The sequence below is a fragment of the Anomalospiza imberbis genome, chromosome 1 (genome assembly GCF_031753505.1).
Source record: "Anomalospiza imberbis isolate Cuckoo-Finch-1a 21T00152 chromosome 1, ASM3175350v1, whole genome shotgun sequence".
Classification (NCBI taxonomy): Eukaryota; Metazoa; Chordata; class Aves; order Passeriformes; family Viduidae; genus Anomalospiza; species Anomalospiza imberbis.
The window spans coordinates 53298510-53324886 of record NC_089681.1 but is presented as its reverse complement, the minus strand read 5'-3'; the positions used below and the strand labels follow the sequence as shown (position 1 = coordinate 53324886).

The following is a 26377-nucleotide window of genomic DNA, read 5'->3' as shown; positions in this document are numbered from 1 at the left end:
GTCACAGTATCTCACAGACAGCAACTTACATGTTGGGAGAATAAGGAGGTGACAAGACTTCTCATCTCTAGTTTAATTTCCTTTAATAAATCTGCCCTTCCTGGTTTCCAGACTGCTAAGAAACAGCAGCTTTACTATACTTTTACTTAACATTGATGGTATGTACCAAAGGCAATGCAGAGGCTACTCCAAGTTTTTCCACCCTGCTTTTTCACATTTCAGTTGTTTAAAATGCTGCTAAACCAACAACCTCCTACTAAAACAAATTTCACTCACACTCCTACCAACCTGAAGAAGGGAATAATGTACATATGCTATAACAGAACAATGCTGTCAAAAACCTGCACTTCTATCTTAAAGCAACTTTGGCCATACATGCTACAAAAATAAAATAGAAGACAGAGCCAAAGGCTACAAACAATATGATATTTGAAAAGTCAAGATGGTGAAGTCCGTGACTGAAAAAAGGCAAACATTATGCCCGTTTTTTATAGGGTAGAAAGCAGGAGCCCAGGAAATACTGACCCACCAGCCTCACACCTGTGCCTGCGAAAATCATGGAACAGCTCCTCCTAGAAGCTATGCTAAAAATCATGAAGGACAGTTTAAGGGAGGCAACTTGAGACAGGCAGCACCCCTCACCAAAGGGAATTCCTGTCTAACCAACCTGATGGCCTTCTACATGGAGTGACTACATCAGTGAAAAAGGGAAGGGTTACAAATGCTATCTTGACTTTTTAAAGCCTTTGACACAGTCCAGCACAACATCCTTTTCTCTAAATTGGAGAGAGATGGATTTGATGGGTGGACTGTTAAATGGCTAAGAAATTGGGTGGGTGGTCACAGCCATAGGGTAGTGATCAATGGCTCAGAGTCTCAATGGGCACCAGTGACAAGTGCTGTCCCTCAAAGGTCCATATAGGGACTAGTGTTATTCAGTATCTTCAATAATGACACAGAAGGGATCGAGTGCACCATCAGTAAGTTTGCAGACATCAAGCTGAGTAGGGAAATTGACACACCTGAAGGATGGGATAGCATCCAGAGGAACCTGGACAAGCTCGAGAAGTGGGCACATGGCAGTGTCTTGATGAAGCAGCCTGAACAGCTACAAGTAAAGTCCAGGGTAAGGAATCAAAAAGGGCCTTTGCATGGTATCCACAGATGTTTAATTCAGCCGCACGGTGAGATGTTTAGGGTCCAAGGTACACACTCACGGGGAGACTCCAGGTTTCTCTCTCTGAGGGGCCAGAGGTGAACCTGGTCTCAGGGCCATACAAAGATCAGGGCCAATCAGAGAATAGGGAGGGAGTGGCTCAGGGACATAGGAACAGGGAAAGGAGCAAATGGGGTCTAACGGCTTTTTGAGGGAAGCTTCTTGTGTCTCCCTAAACCAGGGAAATGCCCCCCAGGGTCCTCACATCTTGAGGTTTAACAAGACCAGGTGCAAGGGGCTGCATCTGGGTCAGGGCAACCCCCAGCATCATTCATGGGAATGAACAGAACAAGAGCAGCCCTGCCTAGGACAGCCTAGGGGTACTGGTGAGCAAGAGGCTGCACATGAGCTGGCAATGGGCACTTGGAGCCCAGAAAGCCAATTATATCCTGGGAACAGGTTGCCCAGAGCAGTGGAAGACATCCTATCCATGGAAACAAAATTTCAGGTCAGACTGAACTGGGGTCTGAAAAACCTGGCCTAGTTAAAGCTGTTCTTGTTCATGCAGGGGTGGTGGACAAGATGACCTTTAAAGCTCCCTTTCCAACTCAAACTACTCTATGATTCTATGACATGGCAACAATGGGTAAGGGGATGGTGGAACTGTTGTTCAATGACTCCTACAATATAAGAACTGGACACTACTCAATTAAATCAGAAATAATCCAGTTTATCACAGAAGAAACCAAAATTTGTTAAAAGAATATACAGTGAACTTCTAAAGTTTGCTACCACATGGAGCTGAGGAAACAGTGTCAAAAGGGTTAAAAAATGTGAACAGGTGAATTCACAAACAGGCCAATAAATGCAAAGAACAGGCATAGGTGGGATTCTACCTCCCATCCTTATTCATCTGGTGGCAGACACTGAGGAAATGGAAATGAACCGGTAAGCAGCCAGGCTTACATCATTTCTCAAAGTAACATCATCTTTGGGTGACTTTCAGAGACAGAATACTGGGTAAGATGTATAATTCTGGAGGGCTGAAGGCACTATTGCTCATGTTAAAACTTACATTGTTTTCACACTGTTAGAGTTAAAAACAATGCTTATGCCTGCCACTGAACTGTGTAAAAAGGCAGGGGCTGATTGTCAGACCCCAGCATTACCTCATGGAAACATGATATTAATAGGTCAGCTTCGGGACTGCAATGCTACCCCTGTTCCCTCACAGCCCCCAAAAATTAGCATTGCCTAAGACAAGGCCTCTTGATCCCTTACATACAGCAAAGAATCCTCCCAAGCAGACAGAAATCAGGTAGAATCAACTGTTTACAAATAGATTTTATTTCTGAATTTACAATGTTTAAAATAAAATATATCAGTATTTAGCTATTTCTAATAAATGCAAAAATACAAAACTTCCATTTGCTTCAAAAGTGCAGAAACATAAATTATAAAATGATAACTTTACAACATACAGTGTTATTTCTCAATGTTTTTACTATCAAAAGAGATTTGTGAATCAAGCACCATAATTTATCTTACAGAAGACTTTTCATCAAAGCAGCATCACAGGGCAAAACAAGTAGGACATTAGTATGGAAATGTAGTAGCAAATCTTTGAGTATTTTAAATGATATGAACTGTTATAAATTCTTATAAACAGTTCAAAAACTGTTCTATTTTTTTGCAATAGCTTTACCATATAGCCGAATAGTAATTGGGCCATATTTGCTTGTCAACGCAAGGAAGACATCTTCAAACATCCCTTCTGCCTTTGGCTTGAACTGGACTGGCACAGCGATGTAATGACAGGATCTAAAAAGGCAATTGTGGGCATAATCATTGTTAATGAACAAGTAAATACTACCTGATAGACAAATTCTTGTCTAGTTTGGATTTTCACCAAAATAGTATACTGGATGTGCACCAGATCATCAAGTTTAGTTTTATAGATTTGATTATCTATTTTACTCTGAAGGACTTTGATCTTCAAGGCAATTTTTTCCTTCCAATTATACAAAGTAATACAATACTTTATTGCTGCTACCTTACCTTGGCAAGCTTGGTCTGCCTCTTAGCACTACTGACAGTGCATAAACTTTATTTAGAGCAAAATTACTACATCTCGTCCCTTCAAACATCACACAAGTACACTAAAATTTCCAACTCTTTTCTGAAATCCATGCATTTGAAGCTACTAAATTCTATTACTACTAATTGCCTCCACATTAAGAAATATTTTGCTGAATTATTGTAAATCAGTATGTCCATCCTCAAAGAGCATTTTAGAAATTTTACACCGTTTTTACCTAATTCCTCTTCTATTTGGATTACATAAAAATATACCAAATGTACTGGGTGTCTGTGTTAACTGCCAGAAGCCTGGACTGAATTACTTAAAAAATACAAGCTGTAAAAGCAATAGCTGAAAATCCTGAGTGGCAGTCTATTGGATTCCATGGCATCCAACACTGAAACACATAGCAGTAATAGGCACACACTCAAATAAGGAATTGTGAACATCGTCACTTAGTAGAAACAGAAAAGAAAGTTTAGTTTGATTTTACTATACCTTCAATTTTCTTTCCTTAACAGTGTATAGTATTTTCCAAAGTCCTCTGGAATGTGCTTATTTCTCCTACTTTTTTCTCACAGTGCTCCTCTCTTTTCATACTCCTTTTCCATACATTAATCCAAGCTATCGTAATCAGTCTGTGATTTTACCTTCAACTCTATCCCTTACCTACATCTGAATTCATACTACCTGCCCTACACACAATTTTCATTTGCTAGTATCATCCTTAGTGCTGAAGTAACTACACCAGCGCCTTTTTTTTTAAACATCCTGGTCAATCAAATAAGAGTACACACATTTAGAATAAAGACTGGGATGGTACTGTATTTTTTTTCATCAGGTGAATATAAAAATAAAAGTACTAATTGTACCATAATGAACTACAATCAACAGTGCACCAAAGGAATACAACCAAATTAGTTTCCTATCTCATAATCGACTGCCAAGTGTTGTATAACAAATCTGGCAGTGTCTGTCTTTTTCACCATCTATGATATACAGGCTGAAGATATTTACTCAGCTCATTTAAAAAAAAAAAAACAACTTTTTAAAGTGAAGGACATCAGTATGACTACTTAATTTGTAACATGCATTATGTTAGAAAACATACATTTTAGTAGGAATAGACTGTGAAGCTGCATATAACTAGGCCACCTGAGAAATTACAGAAATAAAAGTAAATTCAGTAGAAAGCCAGAAGAGATGCAGAAGTCTGTATCATCTCCAAAATAATATATGCATGCTCCCTGATACATTACATAACACTTACTCAAAAAGAACAATATGACCACACTCAAACTTAGACTATATCAAAATCTTAACAGTAAGTTAGGTATTGCTCTTTCAAAAAGATGGCCACATCTGGCTGTCAAATTTTAATTTCCAGAATATGTACCATATGACCTTAATGCTACTGAGGCAGAGACGTTTCTTAGCAAATGACAGCCATATTAAATTCCTCTTGATCTCTAAATTCAGGTGTCCATTGGGTGGGTGCTAAACACATTATTGCTCTTCCCTAAAAGCAGACTAAGTCAGACATTATGTATTCTGTTTTGTAGCAGTCAGTTGATTCTCACAATCGAGGTAAGACTCATCACACTTGCTTCCTAACCCAAAGGAAAAGATGCTATTTTCATTTTCTCAGCTAACAAGACTGGAAAGTTCAGACTCCAGAAAATACAGCTCTTTGGGCTACTCCATAACATAAACATTCTCAGAAATTAAGCAACCTGGAAGATTTTTCTCAAGTACAGTAATCAAAAACTATAGTTTCAGGACAAGTAGAATTCTGCTGCAGTTACCTTTTTTTCCTCTTAAAAAACCCCTCTTATTTCAAACTTTCCGCTATGCCTGCACCTCAGTTAGTCTCTGAATAATGTACAGCCTTTACAGGTTGTTGCACCAGTTTCAAGTGGTATTTCTGAAAAGTTAGGCATGTCTGAAGCCTGCTTCACAGACAAACTAATCCTCTAATCCTCAAAACATAACACTGGAATAAGTTGAAAAAGAAGAGTTAGCCCAGTTTAAGCCATAGTAACCAGATGGTTCATCAGTGAACAGTGACCACTGACACCCAGAATGGTGGCTACTGGAAATAAAAATAATTAGTGAAGGGAACAACTCAACAAACAGCTTTACAATTTAGTAGTGTCTGGAACATATACTAACTTGTAATCAGATGACTTCTGAAAGCAATAAAATTGGGACACTTTTGTTTTCAAGCTCTAACTAGGTATAGCAACCTGGTAGTCCTTCCAGAAACAGAAATTTGCTACTTTCTTAATGGCAAATTAATATTTTTGGTCATATTGTTAGAAGTATTCTCCTTGCAGTAAAAAAAAAAATCTAGTCTGCCAACAAATGGAATTCTTTTGGGTGTAAATTGCAGACAGAATTCCACAGCAGTGCTATGTACTGGTACTTGGGATTTCACAACCAATTGAAGAACTGGCAAAACCACTACACCAAATTCTGAAGGACAAGACTCTTGATATTAGATACTAAGTTTCACTTCCTTTATCTAGATTTAAAACTTGATTACACAGAATTACTTTTAAATTTGGCCCTCAAAATTAAGAGCAGGGAACAGACTATGTGTATTACATTATAGTTTTTGGCAAAAAACATAAAGGTAGATGGTACTTTCTACTCTTATACTCTTATTTACAGACTAATATTCCAAGTTCCTGCAAAGAGTCTTCTTATCCAATTAGTTTTGAACATTAATTCCTAAGATGCCCATGTTTAGAAAGAAACAGTTACCAGTAGCTTCATTGATATTGATGCTTGATGCTATTCTCAAATAAAAGCCATTTTAAAAACTTTTACCATTTTTTAAAAAGCATCTCTCCAAGTCAAGCAAATCTTCTGTTCTTTACACTCATTGACTTCAGAGAAATTATTTTTTAAAAGACAGGAAAAGCTGGCATTTACAACCAAAGAAAGAACTGCCAAAGCTATTAGGAAAAAAAAAAAGTAGACTGACTTTTAAACTTAAGTCTACTTTAGATAAATGCAGTAGTAGTTCATAATCTCATACAAAAAATAAATATTCCAAATAGTTTTTACAGCATTCCTCAAAAATGTTTTTGAAATATCAAAGTGTCTTCTAGTGAAGTTACTATTTTTTGGTCAATGATGACTAAATCAAGTCATCCTGTCCTCTGTCTGCTGCTGTACAGCCTCAGACAGATCTATCTAGTTGTCTTTATTTGGATAGATGTCATCCTGGTCACTACCCCCCAAAAAAACCCTTCTGTGCCATCTCATATGAAATATTTAATAAAAATATGACATTTAAATTGAAGCACTAACACAAGCCTAAGAGGAGTTACAACATTTGGCACTGAAAAGTGGCCTTAAGAACACCTTGAATACCTCTGGCTAACACCACTACAGCCCTGTCTTTGTGATAAATGTGGAGCAGATTTGGAGGAAAAATATCTAACTCCATTTACAATTTGCTCACAATTTCTGCTCTCTATAGCCTTAGCTTTCCCGTGTTTAAAATGGGAACCTGTTGAAACACTGAGAATGCATGCTGTACCACTTCTAATGAAACAGCTGCATTTCTGCTTCCTGACAATCCCACTGTTGCAGATGAGCATGTGAGATACTGTACTTTTTGAAGAGATGACTAATACTACTGTCACATACTTGCTGTAATGAACTCCACAGATGACTGGGTTTATTTTCAGGGATTGCTATCACTAACTTAAAAATTTCTTTTATGCAGGTAAAATGCTGAAATAGTTGGTATGACCAGACAATTCCAGTGGTTGCTGAAACCTTGTGTTTGCAGAGAATCTTTGATGGAGCTCTGCAGGTTTGTCAAATTAGAAGCATGATGAAGGCAATTTGCTTGATCTGTTGTGCAGAAAGTATAAATGGAAGGAATGACTTGATTGTGCACAGCATGCCAAATGGTTACATGAAGCATTAGGCTTAACATTAAAAGCAGCAGCACTGTTAGAAACAATTTGCAGGGAAGAAATTGGCAGATGCAGAAATAACTGTGTGGGCTCATTCTGTTTCGAACAGAGATTAGAGAGTTCACTTTAACAAGAAAAAAAAAAAAAACAACAACCAAAAAATGCCCCCCCGCAACTGGTAACCATAAACAAAAGCATCCAGAATATTTATATGTGCATTTTAGCACTGTACTTATATAGAAAATGTTTATCTTACACTTATATTGAAAATGCTTATCTTACCAAATTACTTGGTTAATTTTTTTGTTATGAGAAAACGTTAGCATATGCATTACTCACCTTAGAGAGTATTTCAAGTGCTTGATGTAGAAAGGCTCCCTGGGCTTTACAAATTTCAGCTGTAATTTAATACAAAATGCTTAAAAGTGCACTATATTTAAGCCCATCATATTCAATTTATGACATGTGTAAGATAAATCAGGTCCCTTACAAATACAGCTTTACACAGACCTAAGGTTTAAAAATACAGAATGCCCACATTTGTGAACAGTAAACAAAAAAAACATAGTTCAATATTTGAATGAATTAAAAAAATTAAAATCAGTAAATCAAAATAATAACAAACCTATGCAAACTATGATCTACCATACTTTCCTATTAATACATTACAAATACACTCAATTATTCAGTCAGACAAAACAGAAAAATTACAAATCAAAATTCTTCAAATATTGTTTTTTGGAACTAGCAAACTAAGACATGTACTATTGCAATCTTTGTCAAGAGAAAAAGAAAAAACCAGTGCAGTTGAGCAATTGAAAGGACTTACAAGTATCTATTTAAGATGAAGTCTGTCAGACTTACCATGTGTGTTGCACGGGAGTTATTCCGCAAGCGGACCTTTAACGTGCATGTTTCCCCAACTCTGGTTAGAGGAAACACATAGATGTCTTCTGGTGCATATACCCCTTGAATAACCTCTTCTTTTTGTCTGATTTGAAAAAGGGATTTAAGATATTAACATTTCTGATCTGTATGATCAGTGTATCTTGACTGCATACTTGAAGTAATAGGTGTATTTTCAGAGAATAAATCAGGAAAAATGGAAAGATCCAGAAAACATTGACTCTCTCACCTTAAGTTTTGTAGGCAAGATATTTTAGCCAGAAAGAATAACAAAAGCATCACTATGGCATAAATATACAGGAATTTATTCATATGCACTTTCACAGTCTGAATTTTTTCTCCCTATGCTTTACCAGAGACCTATAGTCTTATCAAAGATTGCAGGTCTGACCAAACATTTTACTCTCCTGCCATATTCACATCATCCCATAGCAAAAGAACTGACAATTAACTTAAGACTGAACGGCAAGGTTAAGACATGCAGTAATGTGGTTTTCTCAGAATTGACTTTATTGTCAACTGGGGTGTCCAAAAGGCAAATATACAAAAAGTATACATAGAATTCTACTGCCAATACCAGTTCATTCACCACAGCATATCATAGACAACTCAGAAACTCAACTGAAAAGGCATGGAAATTGAACAAAGCCACTAAGAGGTTTTGGCAAGTCTGTTTTTTACAGCTGCTTACTCTAACATAGAATCATAGGAGCATTCAGGTCAGAAGATACTCAGATGGTCTCTAGCTCAACCTCTTGTTCCAGACAGGGTCAGATGTGAGGTCAGAGCAAGCTGACCAGTTAAATCCCAAAAACATTTGAGGACAGAGACTGCACAGACTCTCTGTGAAGCCTGTTCCACTACACAGATGTCCCAATAGTAAAAAAGGTTTTGGTTGTGGAGTTGGGCTCTACTCCCACATCCTTTTACTGAGCTGCAGACACACTTGTCAGGTTTTGTCCATACATACCTTATTCTTTTTGGTTGTCCTCCAGAGTAAGCTTTCCTTTCTGGTGTAACTGGAAGCTCAGTTTTTTTAAGGGCACTTGGAGAAGATTTCACAACTGGTGTTTCATCTTCTGCTTTAGCACTCTATTGGCAAAACCAGAGAAGATTGCAAACTTCAAGTTCAAAAGTACTTAAGTATTCAGGAATGTAAGTCATTCTCCTTACCCAATCCAAGACTTTTTATTTAAAGAATAATCTTTCAGGAGCATGAGAGTCTGGATCATTGAGATGGAAGCAATTATTTAGGAGGACTATGTCAACAGGCTTCTGTGCTTTATGAATAATTATTTATTACAAGACAGATCACAACAAACTAGCAGCGCAGGTGGAATCTCAAAAAGGCTGCAAGCAACCAAGATTTTACTTAAAGCCAAAAAACCCCTCACTTCCTCTGCAGATATTATGCCCATATACCTCAAGAACAACCAAGTTGGCTAAACAACTGCTCAGAAAGAAGGAAGACATAAGTCAGCATTATAATCTGAATTCTCAAAACAGCAAAAAGCTTGGTAATAATTTTGTACCACAAACAATACATCCTTCTCAAAGAAAGGCCTCTTCAGAGAGGCAGAAGCAGCTAATGCACTAAATGGCATTTTCTGAATTCAGAAATTAGGCCAAAATATTTATCATCACCATGATCCCCATTCAGGGTATTCTAACACAAGGAGACCAGATCAGCCAATGGGAATAATTGGACAAATAACCAATTTCCAATTCTGCGTTGCTTAGTGAAACTTGCCAGATATTCTTTGGAGTCCCCTTGGGTCACAACATCTTAAACAAAGTTAAAGAACCAAAAGAACCTCCTACACTTATGGTTGTACAACATTATGTCAATTTTTGAAATGGTGCTGACGTTTTAGACAAGCAGTTGATTCCCTGACGCAGGGAAGATGAAAAAAATAGATTCATCTTCAATAGAGCTGCTATGACAAACTTGTCTTTTAGACATTCATTTCTTCTATTGAAAGAGCTGCTAATCACTCTGTCAGAAATAGCAGCAGCCATAAAAAAATCTTAATTTTAAATATATTTTTCAGTTGCAAATAATCCATGAACCCCAGTAGAACCTAATAAAGACAAGAAGTATTTGCACATTTGTCTTGTTTTAAGAGATTTTATTTTTCTACATAGTGAAAAATGATGGGCATCATGCCTCTGTTATCATTCAAATTGTAATTTATCAAAAAGCAAGTTGACTACATGAGAATAAGGTACATTATGGAAAATGATCAGAAGTTACCCCAGCTTTTATAAGGGCATCTTGAAATACTGCTTTCTTTACCACAGCCTGTACTGACTTCTGCTGTTTCAAATGAGAGCAGTACATTAACACTCCAAATGGTTACAGTTGAGTGCTGCAGTTCCAAAGACACCTCAGGAACACAGAAATTTGTATTGCTTGAAAATTGGAATTATTTTGCCCACAGAGTTTAAAAATGTTTTCCTTCCTCTCACTCCTGAGATACACAAAGATAATGAAGCTTTGTGCTGCTGATACTTTCAAACATATTTAATGTTACTTATGTAAGTTACTTAACTTTTTCAAGTACATAAACCATGTAAATTAAAAAATGGCATGCATTCAACATTTGTAGTATCTTCAAAAAGTAGCAGGAACTCTTTACAAAGTCTTCAACTTTCTACATGCTAAAGGAGCAGTCAGGACTTTGATGCTGCCTCAGCCTTATAGGAGGTGCTTGCTAGTTCACCCGGAAGGGACCAATAGTTAGACCCAAATACCAGTCCAAGACTCCTGTGCACAATACTCATTCTCAGCTCAGTGATCTTCAAAGAGCCTCCAGCAGCAGCTCCCAGCAGCAGGAACAAATGTTCCTCATGAAAATAAAAAACTAAGTTTGAATGACCAGCACTGAGAGGCTGCAGCTGCAGAGCACACAGAGAATCCCTCCTTCTTCTGTCTCTCAGACTGGTTTTGGAAACATGATGATCTGAACTCCCGACTACAGTTTCCAATGGCGAGGACTGCAAACACATGTAGAGCATAATCAAAATTACACTCAATTAATTTGTTAGGAAAAAGATTATAGTGGTATGTGCCACTGATTTTCCTAACTTAATGTTCCTTTAGTTCCTTCCTGAGCTCTTTCAAATTTTTCATTTCTTCTGAAGTGGTGCTACAAATAAACATCACTCAGTCACTCCGGATGACAGTCAGTCACTCTTCTCAATTCATTCTATCAAAAGTCACATTAACCACAGCTGTAGCCCCCTGCCTCAGCAAAGCCACTAGATTCCAAGTCCTTTTCAAAGTTTTAGTAACACTGCCTAAACTCTTGATCCCGAGAAGGTAACTGATTATGATTCACTTGTCTTGCCTTCTCAACTAAAAGCTGCAACACTCTAAATGTTCTGTGTTGATCCCTCTTCTGAGCATATGTATGGCTCCCTACCTAGTTGATAAAGACAGTACTTCCTTTCCAAATCTTTCTGAAAATGATCGTGACATGCATTTCAAGTATTTTCTACTAACTTTTTTCCCATGTGCAGAGATGCTATCAAGATCTAATTGTTAACAGCTCTGAAAAAAATCAAGAACAAATCTGACAAAGTAGTTCAAAAACATTAATATCAAGTCATGCTGCTCAAAGATTTACACAACTCTGACAACTAGTCACGTTTTAAGAAGAGACTTCTTTAAAACTCTAGAGTTCTGTTAAAGAATTAACCTTCTCCACATTTCAACTAGCTTTAAAAAGACAAATTATTTAGATGTTTTCCTCATTTTCAGGAAAATTATGACCAAAGAATTTGATGAAAGCTTAATAAAAAACACTCTAAAACCAAACATTATACAGAACAAAAATCAGAAGTTATTTAATATTAAACCTTTTTACAAGTACTCTTTCAATACAATTAATTTGGAAAGAACAAGGAACCTACAAAACAAACGTAAGGTACCTCAGCAAGAAGGATAAGTAAGGTTCTTACTACTGAAGCATGCTTAGTACTCCAAAGAATGATCCCAAATATTGAGTGGACTTCTTAGAAAAATCAAGTCAAACTTTCTGAAGAGGACAGCAAAGCATATATAGCAATCATGCCACAGTGAATTTACAAAGCTCTTCACATCCAGCTTATTTAACTAACCATTATAATTAATTCTTCCTTATGATAATAAATCCTCTGTCCTATGTAAATTTCTCTCATATAGATGAAAAAGCAAGGTAAGGAGAGAGTCAGTTACTTTGCTAGTAGTAACCTCGTGAAGGTTACTTCACTATTTATTTACAAAAATAAATCCGGCAAGCAGAAAAACAAACAAAACTGATAGAAATATCTTTGTCTACAGAAACAATTCCCCTAGAATGTAAATTTGTCTCTACTCTCTTTGAGCTAAATAAAATTTTATATAATAAATGGCAAAAGATAATGTATTATCACATAAGGAAGAGGAACATAAGAAAAAAATACAATTTAATCCAGCAAAAATACAGCAGGGTTGAGTTTTTTCCCAGAATATACTAATGTATATATGAAAGAGCAGTGTATAGTAAAATCAAGATGTTATCAAAAAAATTGTGCTCAAGACAGTGTTTATAGCTTTTATATACTCACATTTCCAGAAAGGTGAAATTTTAATTTTTGTTTCCTACTCGGATCTCCAACTGAGTAATACTCAAGGTCCCAGAACTGAGAGTAATCTCCTTTATCTCTAGGTGAAAAAATTACAGCAACCTACAAAAAAAAAAAAATTTTGTGGAACACTAACAATCTTCAGAATCTTCACATCTTCTCTCTTTTACCTGTACAAAGTTATGGTTCAGTCAGCACAAAATTTACACACTACAGAACACACATGGCACACACAGGTGATCTTGCAGCAAACTATACAACTAGCTGGTCCTCTTTTGCCAGCAAGTGGAAAAAAATTGATGAAATATGTTGTGCAAGCAATTTTGAACAAAACTTGTGTTCACATAATCTGCTTTAATCAAAGCCAGCAAGTGCTGGCACAATTACTTCTGTTAGTAAAATGGAGAGAAAGGGGACCTGGAAGGGAAATATGTGCACCTGAAAAAACTTCCTTTGTCTGGCAACTAAGTTGTGAACAACTCAACTCCTCCAGCTCCAAATCTATAAGTACACCATGCTACAATTATTAGAAAGCCTAAAATTTAAACCAACTTGCAACCTATGAATTTGATCATCCTTAAAGGTCACCTATGTAACAAAGGCTCATCTCCATATAGTGGAATTAACCAGGTTAATTCAAGAATAAACTTCAGAACTAAGGTTGAGGGAAGAAGAGAAAGAGAGCAGCAGATTAGAATAGACCACTACAACTATATCTAATTAGCCCATCATAATATCCATTGCAAAAAAAAAAATAGCCAGCCATGATAGCACTGTACTTTATCAGCTCCAGCCCACTGCCTGGCATGCCAGTGATGTAAATGTTATTCAAATAGGCCTGAACTAGGATTGCAAAGGCAAATACAGTTGTTTAAATTCAAATAATGGCTTGCAATATTATGAAATTACTATGAAACTAGACAGGAATAAGTTCTTTATTCTTGTAAATAGATTACAAATTGCATCTCTATGGAAATAATGTCATAATTATCCATAACAATGAAAAGATAGGTGTTAATGAAGATGAAAAGATAAAACTCAAGTAGCATTGTGAGAGAAGATGAGGGAAGAAAGACCCTTACCAACCCATTCAGTCTATCCTTGGATGTGTTTTATAATTGTGGTTATGAAACCCTCTACTGGCCAGAAGATAAAATTGCAAGTCAAATGAAAGCAACTTTAGGAACAGACAACTGCTCTGGAACAAGTATAGCAAGAATGCTTCAAGGAAAGGAATCAGGTGCTTACACCAGTTTTGAAAGAACACAGGATTATTTGCCATTTTCTTCTGGAATTTTACAAAACATTCAAAATAATTTTCTCTTCTGAAATACTTTGCCCCTAAAAACCCCCAAACAGTAACATCAACACACTATCACTTTGAAATCAAACTACTTTGATTGCATGAATTCTTAGAATCAACTCTGCTGAATTAAGCTGATACAGAATATCTGACACAGTTCAGAACCCAATACAGAAAGGCCAACATTTTATCATTATCAAATAAAATTTATTTCTCATTTAAGATCTTATTTTGCAATTGAGACACACTAATATGCCTGAAATACTTATAAATGTTTACCTTCTCTTGTCTGTGAACTTCGAGAGTACCAGAAACATGGGAAAATCTGAAAACAGAGTAAGGAACCCTAGAAACAGTGTCACTTCCATCCACACCCTGCAAATAAATTTATGAGTCAGATTCAAAGGGAAAGGAAAAAAATAGCCTGAAACCACACAATACACATCCCCCCACACACCCCCTTGCAGAAGACTGAGGACAATACACCCTATTAAGCTGCTTTTAAGGAAATAATTGATACTGACTCCCTAAAAGCAAATTAATAAAGATTTAAAGTACTAAATCCAGTCACCAGTACTACTGACTTAGAGTTCAGAGGTGGTGCACTGGCTGGAACATGACATACTCCGTCCCATGGGTACTAGTAAGACTGCTACATAACGAGTTTTCATCATTTCACAACAATAGAGCATAATAATAATTCTAGCATAAAATCAAAAATCATCACAGCATTTTAGACTATCAAAAAGTAGGGAAGCATTTACAAATATCAATAGCTAGGCATAGGCAACAGCAGGTAACAGCACTGTAATTAAAATATCCGTGACCTAACTCAAATTTCTACAGAGATACCACGTACAGTGCAATTTCAGCAGCACAAGTCTGGAACAAAACAAGTCTGGCATTGTGGAGCCAAAACGAGACACCTATCTTTCATTTATGTTTGATCACTTAATGCAATCTGGATGAGGATACTGTATGAGCACCAGCCAACTCTGTAAAGCAGTAAGTGAAGCAGAAACTGTAGCACAGGGCACTGATTGATTCATAGTCAGTAAGCACATTAGGGATGAAAAAAAGGAGCAAAACATTTCCCTGATATGGACAGAGGAAAAAAAAAACCTTTGTAATTGAGGTCATGCTCAAATATATATTCTTTCTTGAGAGGCAACAGGGAGAGAGAGAGAGCACAGCAGGAAGAAAGAAGTTAAAAATAAAACCCAGGGATTTGCATAAAACTCCCAATGCAAGCATTCACTCACTTTAATATAGGGTGGTGCAAAAGATGACAATTTCCACTTCAGATTTTCATTCCCTTTATTCTCCATTTCCAGGTAATTCTCTAAAAGAGAAATATCAGACCAGTATACTAAACATCTCTGTTCAAGTATCCCTGGTGTAAAGAGTTAAGCAGAAACGATGTTTCTGGATGAACACAAGTTTAGTGGAAACAGTTTTCATTACAACAAATCTCAAGGGCAGACTCAAACAAAGCACACTGCCATAAAGTTTGTAAAAGCTTATACAAAAGAAATTTAGACTCCACCAAAAAAAAAAACCCTAAAAGATATCCAACTCCTTCCCAAGATATTATTTGATCATTCAGAGACAAAACACAGATTATTCCAGTCTGGGACCAAATAAACTTGTATCAAATAATGTGTTTTGTTACTCAGTACACATATAATACCTGTCTCTTGGCAAGAATTAATAGGACAAGATCTTCTCAGTCTAGAACAGCACTTGAAGTTTAGCTGCAGACATACATTATATAGAAAATTCATAAACACCAAAGTATTATATCACAATCCTTTCATAATTTTAGCAAAATATCCCCAGATATAATTGATAAATTAAGTCTTGAAACTCCTCAAGTCTGCTGGAAAAACATAATTAATGGCAATGGATCATTAAAAAACCTTCATTACCTAAAAAATTAAGTACAACCAAAAAAAAAAAAAAAAAACAACTGGTATCTATTTAAAAGAATGAGAGTCCCATACAGTTACTTTGAGAATTTCAAGCATTACTGGAACTAAAAGTACAGACCAAGCATTTCAAACTCCATTATCTACCCTGTCCTCCTCAATCACTATGTACCAAGACAAGGACAGCCAGCCTTATAGCTGACACTCTTATTCTCTTTAGGAAGAGCATTTATTTCTCTGCTAAACAGACAGATTGGTCTCATCTCTTAAGGGCATAAGCACAGACAAGAATGGATCTACTGCAAAGGTGCCTTGAGCCAGAAGAGTTTCAAGTAGACACAGTAACCTCCTAACACTCTTTTGCCAGGCACAGAGTAGCTGCATTCATCATAGTGGCAACTGATTTGCCTGTATGCAAACCTAACTGTGGAAAAAAAGGTATGACTGTACTGTATAATGAGAACTGAGGGGGGGGGACCACACTCCAAAAACCAAACCAAACAACAAACAACAATAAACACTCCACAAAATACAAACAAACAAAACACCAGAAGACAAAAACGACAAAAAAACCAAACAAAAAACCAAAACACAACCCAAAAAAAAAAAAACCAAAGAGCATTTCAAACTAAAGACAGAGTGAGGAACTGGTCATTCACACTTATTAGACTAAGAGAACAAAACCAAAGTCAAGGCACTAAAGTTCCCAAGCATGCAATAGAATTCACAAAGCCTCTGAACACAAGATACTACAGCTGCTATATTTAATAAGTAATTCCTCTTACCTGAGCTTTGACCAGGTCTTGTTTTAGGAAAAACAATGTTTTTGTTCTTTATGTCCATTTCTGTTAGAGGGAGCCTGAGGAGAGGCTTTGGCACATCAACAGTGGGATTTTCAGACTGAGGAGTAATTATATCACATCTTCTACACGGAAAGTCTGATCCAGACACGCTCTGTGTGACAGCCTCTTGAATAAGCACTTTAATAAACTTTTGCACAATTTGGAGAAAAGCAAAGTTTTAAACAATGAATATGGATATATCAACAAGTCAAACTATTTAGCTTACACATAAGAGCTTATGTTCAGCTTTCCATTTCAACAAAGGAAAGCTCTCCTATATTACATCACCAGATCTTCTCCAACCTCTAAAGTTTAAAGAATCTAGGACAAGTCTAATTTAGGACAAAAGGAACATTCACTGAAAATTTTCTATCTAGGCATTTTAATTCAACAGGAATAATAATTTCAACTAGTTAATAATTTCAACTAGTTTAACTGACAATTCCTACAACATTCTCTGCTGCAGGTAATGGAAACAGAGCTGCTTCATTCAGAAGGAGCTTTGTGTTCACTTTTGCTACATAATTAGAAATTTTTTAAGTTTCAGTTAATGCTAGTAAAATCTTAGCATACTTTCTGCTGATTTGGAGAGGTAGCAAATAAATGACAAAAGCATTATTAACTACCAGATTTCTTATAATTTGACGGGCTTTGCTACATTCTCTACACTTGTCCTAGTAGATTTCTTAATTCCTTTTCTCATATTGTAGAACATAACATAGTTAACTACGTGCAGTCATCATCTCCTTCTCAACAACTTCCCTGTTTATTTGGGTTTTTTGAAGGCAGTTTCCAATTCTGTATCATACCTCACACTTCCCTTCATGCAAAAGGGAAGTAGATACAGTTTTATCCTTTCAGTGTCTATTTCTCTCTCCATGCATTGTTACAAATAATCCAAAACATACACTGACTGTAAAAATAAGGAAAAAAAAGAAAAAAGTCTCTTTCTTTAGGAAAGATTACCAAGGTGTCCTTCTGCTCTTACATAGAAAAAAGTAAAACTTTTGGCTTCATAAATTTTATTTCTATGCCTCGACTTTATCAGGGAACTATCTTGGATTAAAATCCATTAAGAGGCAGAATCTGTTCTAGACATTCTTTATCACAGACCTGTCATTCAGAAAGTCAAGTTTACCTTAAGGGAGCTCAAAAGGAGCTATGGTGACTTGTCCAATACCCTCTTTTACCTTCTTTTATTTTACAATATGATACAAACTACTTTTATGTGTGCACATCTACATATATATATTTAGTGTTTTAGAAAATGATGCATAAGGCAGTGGTGGGTGCAGTTTTGTTGGAAATTCAGTTAGTGTTCACATGATAGTATTTCTTCAGAGATGAATGAACCAAAAATGTCAGTTTACAAAATGGCATCTTGACTGCTTTTCTTTATGAGAACTTTAAAAATGAAAAAGAATAATGGAAGTTGACAGAGCTGCTGACTCAAATCTAAAAGGTTTTAGCAACTTTATTCGAACTAAGTAAAATAAAAAGTTGCAATCTGAAGTCTCGAGTAAATCACGTACCTTTAGTCCATTATCACAATGGATATAGATTAGGCCACTCCAAGGAATTAATGTGGACCTTGTGGCAAGTGATGGATTAGGACTCACCAGAATTAGTGTACTGCCCCTAAAAAATAAAAAAAAAGAAAAAAAAATCAACTTCCATGATTCTCATACTATAATCAGTATCTAACTACAACATCTGCCACTAGCCCACCCTAAAAAAGGATGCACTTTTAAGACAGTAGATAACTGAAGATGCTTTACAGATGGTTAAATCTAAGGTATTCAGATATGCCATATATTAAGCTTTAATAGCCATGATCCCAGGACCTTCTTTCACCATCACTGAGAAATCAGATCACCTCTTTTTGTGGCCTCAGTTCAAGAATTCTGCAGGCTCCAGCCCACACAGTGCAGAGTATAAAATATTCCGGCTGGCTCCTATTCTGACAGGTTGACCACCCTTGGCACTGCGAAGAGATGGTCATGAAAAATAGAAAACTGGGCAAGTGTAGCTTGCTGTGCTTAAGTCAGCTCTTCCCACGGGTCTGCTTCCTACTTGCAAACCTCTGTTCTTGATCCAAACTACTTACTTGGACCCAAAATGTGAGCATTCTGCCCACTCTTTTCCAGTGAACACATTTTAAAATTCTACACTGAAGAAAATTGCTTGCAGAAGGCCTTCAATACCCTCTTTTTAAGAAATCATCCAGACAATCTTGAATTTGGTGTATGAGACACTCAGTATGTCCTTACTTTCACAGATACTGGAATGTCGTTCATTCTTACTGCTTTTTCAGACTATTTTTCTTGGCACTGACTGAATCTGCAATGAGTGGCAGATATCCTAGCCCATCCATGGAACTCTATTTTGTTCTCACTAGTGATGAAAGTTTCCCAGAAATTTACATCTACATGAATATGAAATCAAGTGTTTAAAATGCAATCGGCGAGGCAGGACTGAAGAGAAAGTATGTTTGGGTAAACGTCTTCAAAGTTAAAGCAACTACTGAAATACAATTCTGAAAGGAAAACCTATTTTTTGGTGGGAGACTTTTTTTTTGTAAGATGAGAATAGTTAATAACAGGGTTTTAAAGCTGTTCTGAACTGAACCTTAAAAAACACCAGAAATTTAGAAGGGAGAGGTGAGCAGACCTTTCCAGCATAAATTGTGGATGTCTTTGCTGCCATATGTGAAAAGTCTCATATACATATACAATGATATTATGACTACTTTTCCAAGAATAACCTAATTAAGGCATGGACAAGCTGACACTGGCTTGTCATTATTTTCATACCTATAGATACTCAGAAGCCAAAGGTTGAATGGCAAAACCCAGTTTTCTCAAAATAAAAAGTAGCCCAAAATCAATTTGTCAGGAATATCAGCACATTTGCTAAAGAAAACACTAAGTCTCCAGAAGAGAAGCCTTCTATAAGAACTGTTATTTTGGGGGTTGTTTCTTGGTTGGGGAAGGGAGGAAGCATTTTTTGTTCTTAAATGCACAGCTAAACAAAAAAACTACTGTGAAAACAGATTTTTAAAGTTTCAGCTTCACTGGCCATTCAGCTCCTTGAAAATTATGAAATAATAATAGTACTTCCAGGCACAGAAAATTCCTGGCATCGAAGTAATTATACTCGTGACAGAAGAACATTCCCATTAATACACAACTATAAAAATATAAGGGCCTAAAAAAAGCTAGATTTGCATGTTAGTTGATAAAAGGTCTATACCCTGGAACTAAAATAGTTTCAGGGTGCAGTCTAAGCAAACTAAAGTAAATTCCTAAAAACCAGCCAAAATTCCTAAACTAGTTACACACTTAAACTAAAAATAAATTCCTCCAAAACCTCACCACACTTTCACACATAAAGGAACTTATGGAAATATACTTACCCTGGTTCAACATCTCCATGTTGTGGGGTTACAGTAAGGCAGTGAGCTGGCCATGAAAGTTCAAATGTCAATATTTGATTGGAATTGTTGAGAATTTGTACATGTCTAATATCTGCCGTTTCACCTGTAACACACAAAAAAAGCTAACATATACAAAAATTCACAAAAATGCCTAAGATACAGAGATGCATCAATGAAAATAAAGTATTTTCTGACCTAATTTTACCTTCACATTACTTTAAAATCTTCATGGGTATGCAGTGCATTCTGTATGCATACACAGAGCACATTATCTCTGATGATTTCTCCAAAACTGTGTTCAAATCAAGTTTGCATAAAGATTACTGGCCAATCCACACTTACAAAGATCTTACGCAGTACAGTTATCTTAATACTTAAGTGGCTATTTCATTAACTTAAAAAAAAAATATTTACCAATAGAAGGAGATGTCAAAGTTAAATACTCAGGTGTAACAGCCCAAGTCTGTTGAGCGTCTGATTTATTCTGAACTAGATCATTAGTTTTCGCAGATGAAGAAGTACCCTGAGGTCCTTTAACAGGAAGAACGTCCAAAGGTAGAGTGGTATGTCTGACAAAGTTCTCCAATCTGAAAATAAGACTGCATTAAGCAAAAGCAGTAAAAAATACCTCATGTGTAATTATAACAACCTATTCTTAGTATTTCCCAAAATTTTATTACTGAAGTACAATACATGGGTCCTCAATTTAATTAAATTCACCATTAAGTATAAAACAATCCAGCAGCTATATCAGGACATAGCTTTTCCACAGAATGTTTGGAAGGTACCATTTAGAATGAGAGGAACTAAAATAAATAATTATCTTCAGAAGATAATAATATAAAATAATTTGAAAACATATACAGAGAAAACAAGTACTGCCTAGAGAAATAAGGCAATGCAAGATGAACTTCACAGCATGTTGTGCAACACATTCTGGAGATCAGGAAGGACCTGTGGAGATCACCCAGTCCAACATCCCTGCACAAAGGCGGGTCAGCTACAGCAGGTAATTCAGGATATTGCCCAGCCAAGTTTTTAATTTCTTCACAGATGAAAACTTCACAGCCACTCTGGGCAACCTGTTCAGTGCCTAACCACCCTCACAAGAAAAAAACATAATTACATACATATAATTACTTATTATGGTTCCAGTACCTGTCCAAATCCAGTTGGGGTTCAGGAGACTGCTGAAAGCCATCCTGATCACAAGTGGAATATCCGACCACAGAAAGGAGAATCTTTTGCATATTTGCATAGAAAAGATGGATATCATTTGTCTCTCGTGGGACATCACATACTAAAAATGAGAGTAATAAGAGCAATTCTAGTAAGAGAAATTCTGTAATATTCAGAAATTACACCACAGAGATTTAAGACATAGACCTAGTTAATAATCCATCAGCTAAGAAATCCTAGATCATTCCAAAACTATTTCCTACAAGTTTAGTTAGCAGGTGTAGCTCAACACTAACATCAAATACAATATATAAATCTGAATACATGCCAATTTAAAACTTTTTATTATAAGATATAATAAATATTACATATAAAAAATAAATAGAAAAATATTATCATATAGTTTCCACCTTTACACAAATGCTATACACTAATTTGATTCTATGCCAAATTAGAGTTAGCTTTTACTTTTTTCTCCAACAACAGCTTAACAACTTCAAAGGACAGTCCAGAAGCCAAGTATCTAATGTTCACTAAGATTTCACTTCAACTATGATGAATGATAAAAAAAAATCTTTATTTTTCCAAGTAAAGATAATATACAATTCATAGGGAAAGAAACAGACCACATTTATTCAGGTGTAGTAGCCTTAGGACAGTAAGTAATTCCATATGTGAATATAACTAGCTCAAGAATAGGGTTTGACAGTAAATTTATTCATGACACTTATGGGATTGAACACTTGGAGGTACTTTAAGGAACCTTTACAATATACTGTATTCTTATTAATGCATTTCTTACTAACAAGCAGAAGAAAAAGCTATTAAATTTATGAAGGAAAATATATATTTATTTTGGTGTCAGCCAAGTTGCCTGCCTCTCAATTTGCAAATATATCTGTGTACAACAAATTGAATCTTTCCCAATAGTTAATATGGCAAATACTTTCCAAATAAACTCAGCATTTTTAATGCTGTAATATTTACAGACTGTAGGTTCATGTTGCTAGGAGAAAATAAATAGATACCGAATGAAAATCATTTAAATAAACAGATACTGAATGAAAAAAGGCACATTCTGTTATAATGAGTTGACCCTGGCTGGATGCCGGGGGCACACTAAAGCCATTCTATCACACTCCTCAACTAGACTGGGGAAAGAAAATAAAACAAAGCCTTGCCCAGTATAACTGTCCAAATTCAGAATTTTTCTTCTACATTAAAAAAAAAATAGTGAAAAAGTATCTAGGATTCAAGCCAAAAGCACATTTGCCACACAGACAAAAGTATTATATTTTTCTTTTAAGAAGTCATAGTCTTACCTTCTGTCACAAGCTGCTCCCCTTGAAATTCTTCATCAAATACAGCATTTCTCACTAAGTTGTTTTCTGGGATTATGCGTTTTTCTACCTCAGGTTTATACATCACAGCTCTGTTAGAGGTAAACAGGAGCCATTAAATTAAGCAAAGTACTAGAAAGAACAAATTGAAAAGATTGATACGAATCGTAAGAATCCAGCATAATTTGCAGTTCATCATTTCTTGACTACACCAAGCTCAAATCTGGGAGCATCCATTTAAAACTGAAGTATTTTCACAGTCTTAAAATGGTGAAAGAAATACCTGCTCTATTGCTGCAGAGCAAAAGGAAACACTGAAATAATGGTTACCATATGTTTGCCTTTCCATACTTGTTCTCCGCTGTCAGTCACACCTACCTAGATTTTTGATAAGTACATCAGGCATCTGAGTGATGTTTCAACCACCACAAGAAGCAGGAAAATGCTATTTTGATTACAAGTGAAAGTTTTTTGAGAGGAAAAATTGACTAGTCAAAGTCAGAGTGGCAGCAGGTGCCAGCCAACAGCAGGAACACAGAGCCAAGGAGCATGACTGCCAACAGAATAGAAAAGACTGGGAGGCACAGGGATATAAATAGTCCTGGGAAAAATGGGAAGCTACAGGTCAGCAAGAGGAAATCCGGCACTTAGATAAGGTCAGGGCCATCTGAATTGAAAGTTTCCAGTAATACCAATGCAGTTATATTCAGCTTCTAGATGGGTTTTCTGTTGATCTGTAGACCAAAACTGTTCCCTAAGTACTTCAGCCCTTTAAGGAGGATTCCAAGATAGTGAGCATTGCCTCACACAAAACAATTAATATAAAAAATCAGGAACAAGCATCTTCTAAGATATCTAACATAAGCGATTTTCCTATCAAGGTGAAGAACTCAGCTATTCCATGAGCTTTTTATTCCAAGTCATGCAGCTGAATACAGCTATGTTTAACACTTCAATTGGATAAGAATATACACAATGACTTTCACACATTGTCAGGCAATGACATTTAAAAGCAATAATGAAATAACGCTGTTTTGAAGTTTTGCACTGAATTATGATTATCAGCACCTTAGTGCTCTACCTAGTCTTAACATTCTGCATTACACTATACCCCATGAACAACACAAGTCACAAGCGCCACTTATGTCACTGAAAGCAGAATATGCCATTTCTGTGTGTTTGAGTTATACAAACTGAAATGCAGAATAACATGGCCACCATTTAAGATCAGCAAGGTATTCTCAACAAGCTTCCTTAGTGTGTCATGAGCATATGTGGATGTTATTTTTCTCATATACACATCTACTCAAACACATTCTTTGTCAACAGAATTCAGCAAACCAAGACATGAACTTTGGTTGAAACTTAATACTCCTGGATTTCAGTACTATTCTTTTCATGAGCCTTTTCTTTAAAAATTAAAGTTGCATACACATTAGAAAGAGAGATACCAAGACAGAACACAGATCTCTTTCAATACAAAAAAGAAAACATTTCCCCAAAACCCAACACACTTGAATTTAATTAAGTTAAAATAGAATAAAATCCTTAACTAGGATTCTAGCTACAGTACGTAAGCAAAGCCATAAATGAACATACCCCCATCAACAATTTACATGTGCAAGGCTTAATAGATCTCTACATATCATCATCACCTTTTAGCTTGTTCTTGCTCATTCTGGAAATATGTCAAAACCATACTTGTGGCAGCACATACCCCTAGCTTTAACTTCTTATTAAACATCTGTCTGCTACAACAGCAAAGCACATCTTACCTGCGATACTGCTGCCTAGAAACTTCATCTCCCCAAAAAAGACATAGTGTCGATACCAACATGCTTGGATGGAAGTTCTTTTCCCTTGGATTCCAAGTTACAGTAATCACCTGAAAAAATAAATAGACCACATACTGAGGAAAAAAGATCTTATTGCTTGTATTGATGTTTGGAATGTGAGTCAAGAGATTACTACAATACAAGTGAAACAGGACATAAAAATAGGTGAGATTTTAACAAAGAACTAGTCAGACATTTTCACTGATGACATTTCATTTAAATTCATAAAATTTGCTCAGAACAAAGCACTGTACTTACTTCATGTGTCCCTTCCCTTAGCACAAACTTCTCTGGAGACACTGTCATAACCTGAGGATCCATCACTGTTTTTGTCTGCAGGTTTCCCAAGCACAGTGCTTTAACATAGGCAGCCCGGGAACCTGTGTTTCTCACGTGGAAGGAAGCTTTCTGTAATCTTGCAGACAATGATCCTTCCAGTGTAACCATGAAGCTATCCGACAATTTTTTAACGTTTTCTAAAATTATATTGCTTGTTCCTCCATATCCAGATAACGGTATCTGGGAGAGAAAAAAAAAACCCGCCACCAAAAAAACAGTACTTAAGTGAAAACGGCTTCTTAGTAAAAAACATTTATGTACAACTATGGTAAACTATATAGAGTTACAGAAAAACATACCAAAATGTTAAAAAGGTGAACTGAAAAGCCCTTGCAAGAAATAGAAAAGCCTAAATTTACTCAATCATTATCAAGTTCTACTTCCAAGTTTGTATAAGACCTACCTATAGAACAAGACAAGTTCAAACTTTTAAACACTTCTAGAGTTAAAATCTTCGGCTACTTTTAATATAGTACATAAAATATTTCATCATTCCCAAAGGAAAGAATTGCATGCAAAATTGATACTAATGTTCAAAGCACAAAATTTAGTGCCTATATGACTTTAACAAGTATACAGATATCCATAATATGTATCTTGCATTTACAGATTTCTGATAGAAACACCTATTCAGTGCTAGATTTTTAATAATTACAAAAAAAGCACATTTAAAATTATTAGAAGTTATGCTAGGACTCTTACAGTAAACTTAATTCCTGGCTTTGATCGAATCCCCAGCTGTTTGATTTCCAGCTTTGCAAAGCAGCAAGTTACTCGAGTGGGTGTAAACATCAGGTATATGTTAGTATCTTCTTTGGGACGCATTTTGAGCTCCCAATTACTGGTTAAGCGTTGTTCTGACCCGAATATACTTTGCAGCTATAAAAACAAAGACATCAGAACTGAGTGACTATAAGAGAAAAAAAACATAGCAGTAAAACTTAGTACTTGGAAGGAACAATTAACTTCTTTGAACTCCACATTAACTTCTTGGACAATGGCATATTTAAAGTTGCAATGCTTAATATGCACTTAAAAAGACAAAGTCCCATATACTTTATATTCCCATAATGAACATTTCGATGCCTCTTAGTTCAGACAGACATTTTGTCCTCAATCTCCAACCTGTCAAGGCTGAACTTCACCAGCACTACATTAATTCTCTGTCAGTATAAGATTTTAGATTTAAAAAATCTGAACGTTTGAGGAGGAAAGGGGATATAAGTCAATGCAGGTTACATAACAAAAAGACCCATTAGCCATGGTAATTCCTAAAGGCTAATTAGGAATTAGTCATCTAGACTCCCTCCTGCAAGAAGGGCCACTGATGGATCACCGCACCAAGTACTGACTCTGTTGTGAAACAGCAGCTTAGAGAGCTGTAAAGTGAGCTCCAGTTTGCTGCAGTGCTCCTATTTCAGCAACTCCCAAGGATACCACTGTAGGTTAAGCTCTGCTACCACATTCATCTTGGCAGTCTCAAAACAGAT

At 36.1% G+C, this 26377-nt stretch overlaps 1 protein-coding gene across 1 annotated transcript in view; it reads right to left on the bottom strand.

The window, feature by feature from the left end:
• Positions 1–2485: 2485 nt before the first annotated feature.
• CEP192 (centrosomal protein 192) overlaps positions 2486–26377 on the bottom strand; it is a 55941-nt gene continuing 32049 nt past the window's right edge. Inside the window, exons 28-43 of the mRNA XM_068193046.1 lie at positions 25590–25766; positions 24807–25067; positions 24489–24598; positions 22696–22805; positions 21353–21494; positions 20609–20781; positions 20174–20297; positions 18291–18396; positions 16702–16906; positions 15251–15330; positions 14268–14363; positions 12668–12787; positions 9048–9169; positions 8036–8162; positions 7511–7569; positions 2486–2977 (exon numbers count right to left, since the gene is read on the bottom strand). Coding sequence (XP_068049147.1) covers positions 2839–2977; positions 7511–7569; positions 8036–8162; positions 9048–9169; positions 12668–12787; positions 14268–14363; positions 15251–15330; positions 16702–16906; positions 18291–18396; positions 20174–20297; positions 20609–20781; positions 21353–21494; positions 22696–22805; positions 24489–24598; positions 24807–25067; positions 25590–25766 — 2151 coding nt within the window. The 3' untranslated portion in view covers positions 2486–2838. The remainder of the gene's footprint in view (positions 2978–7510; positions 7570–8035; positions 8163–9047; positions 9170–12667; positions 12788–14267; positions 14364–15250; positions 15331–16701; positions 16907–18290; positions 18397–20173; positions 20298–20608; positions 20782–21352; positions 21495–22695; positions 22806–24488; positions 24599–24806; positions 25068–25589; positions 25767–26377) is intronic.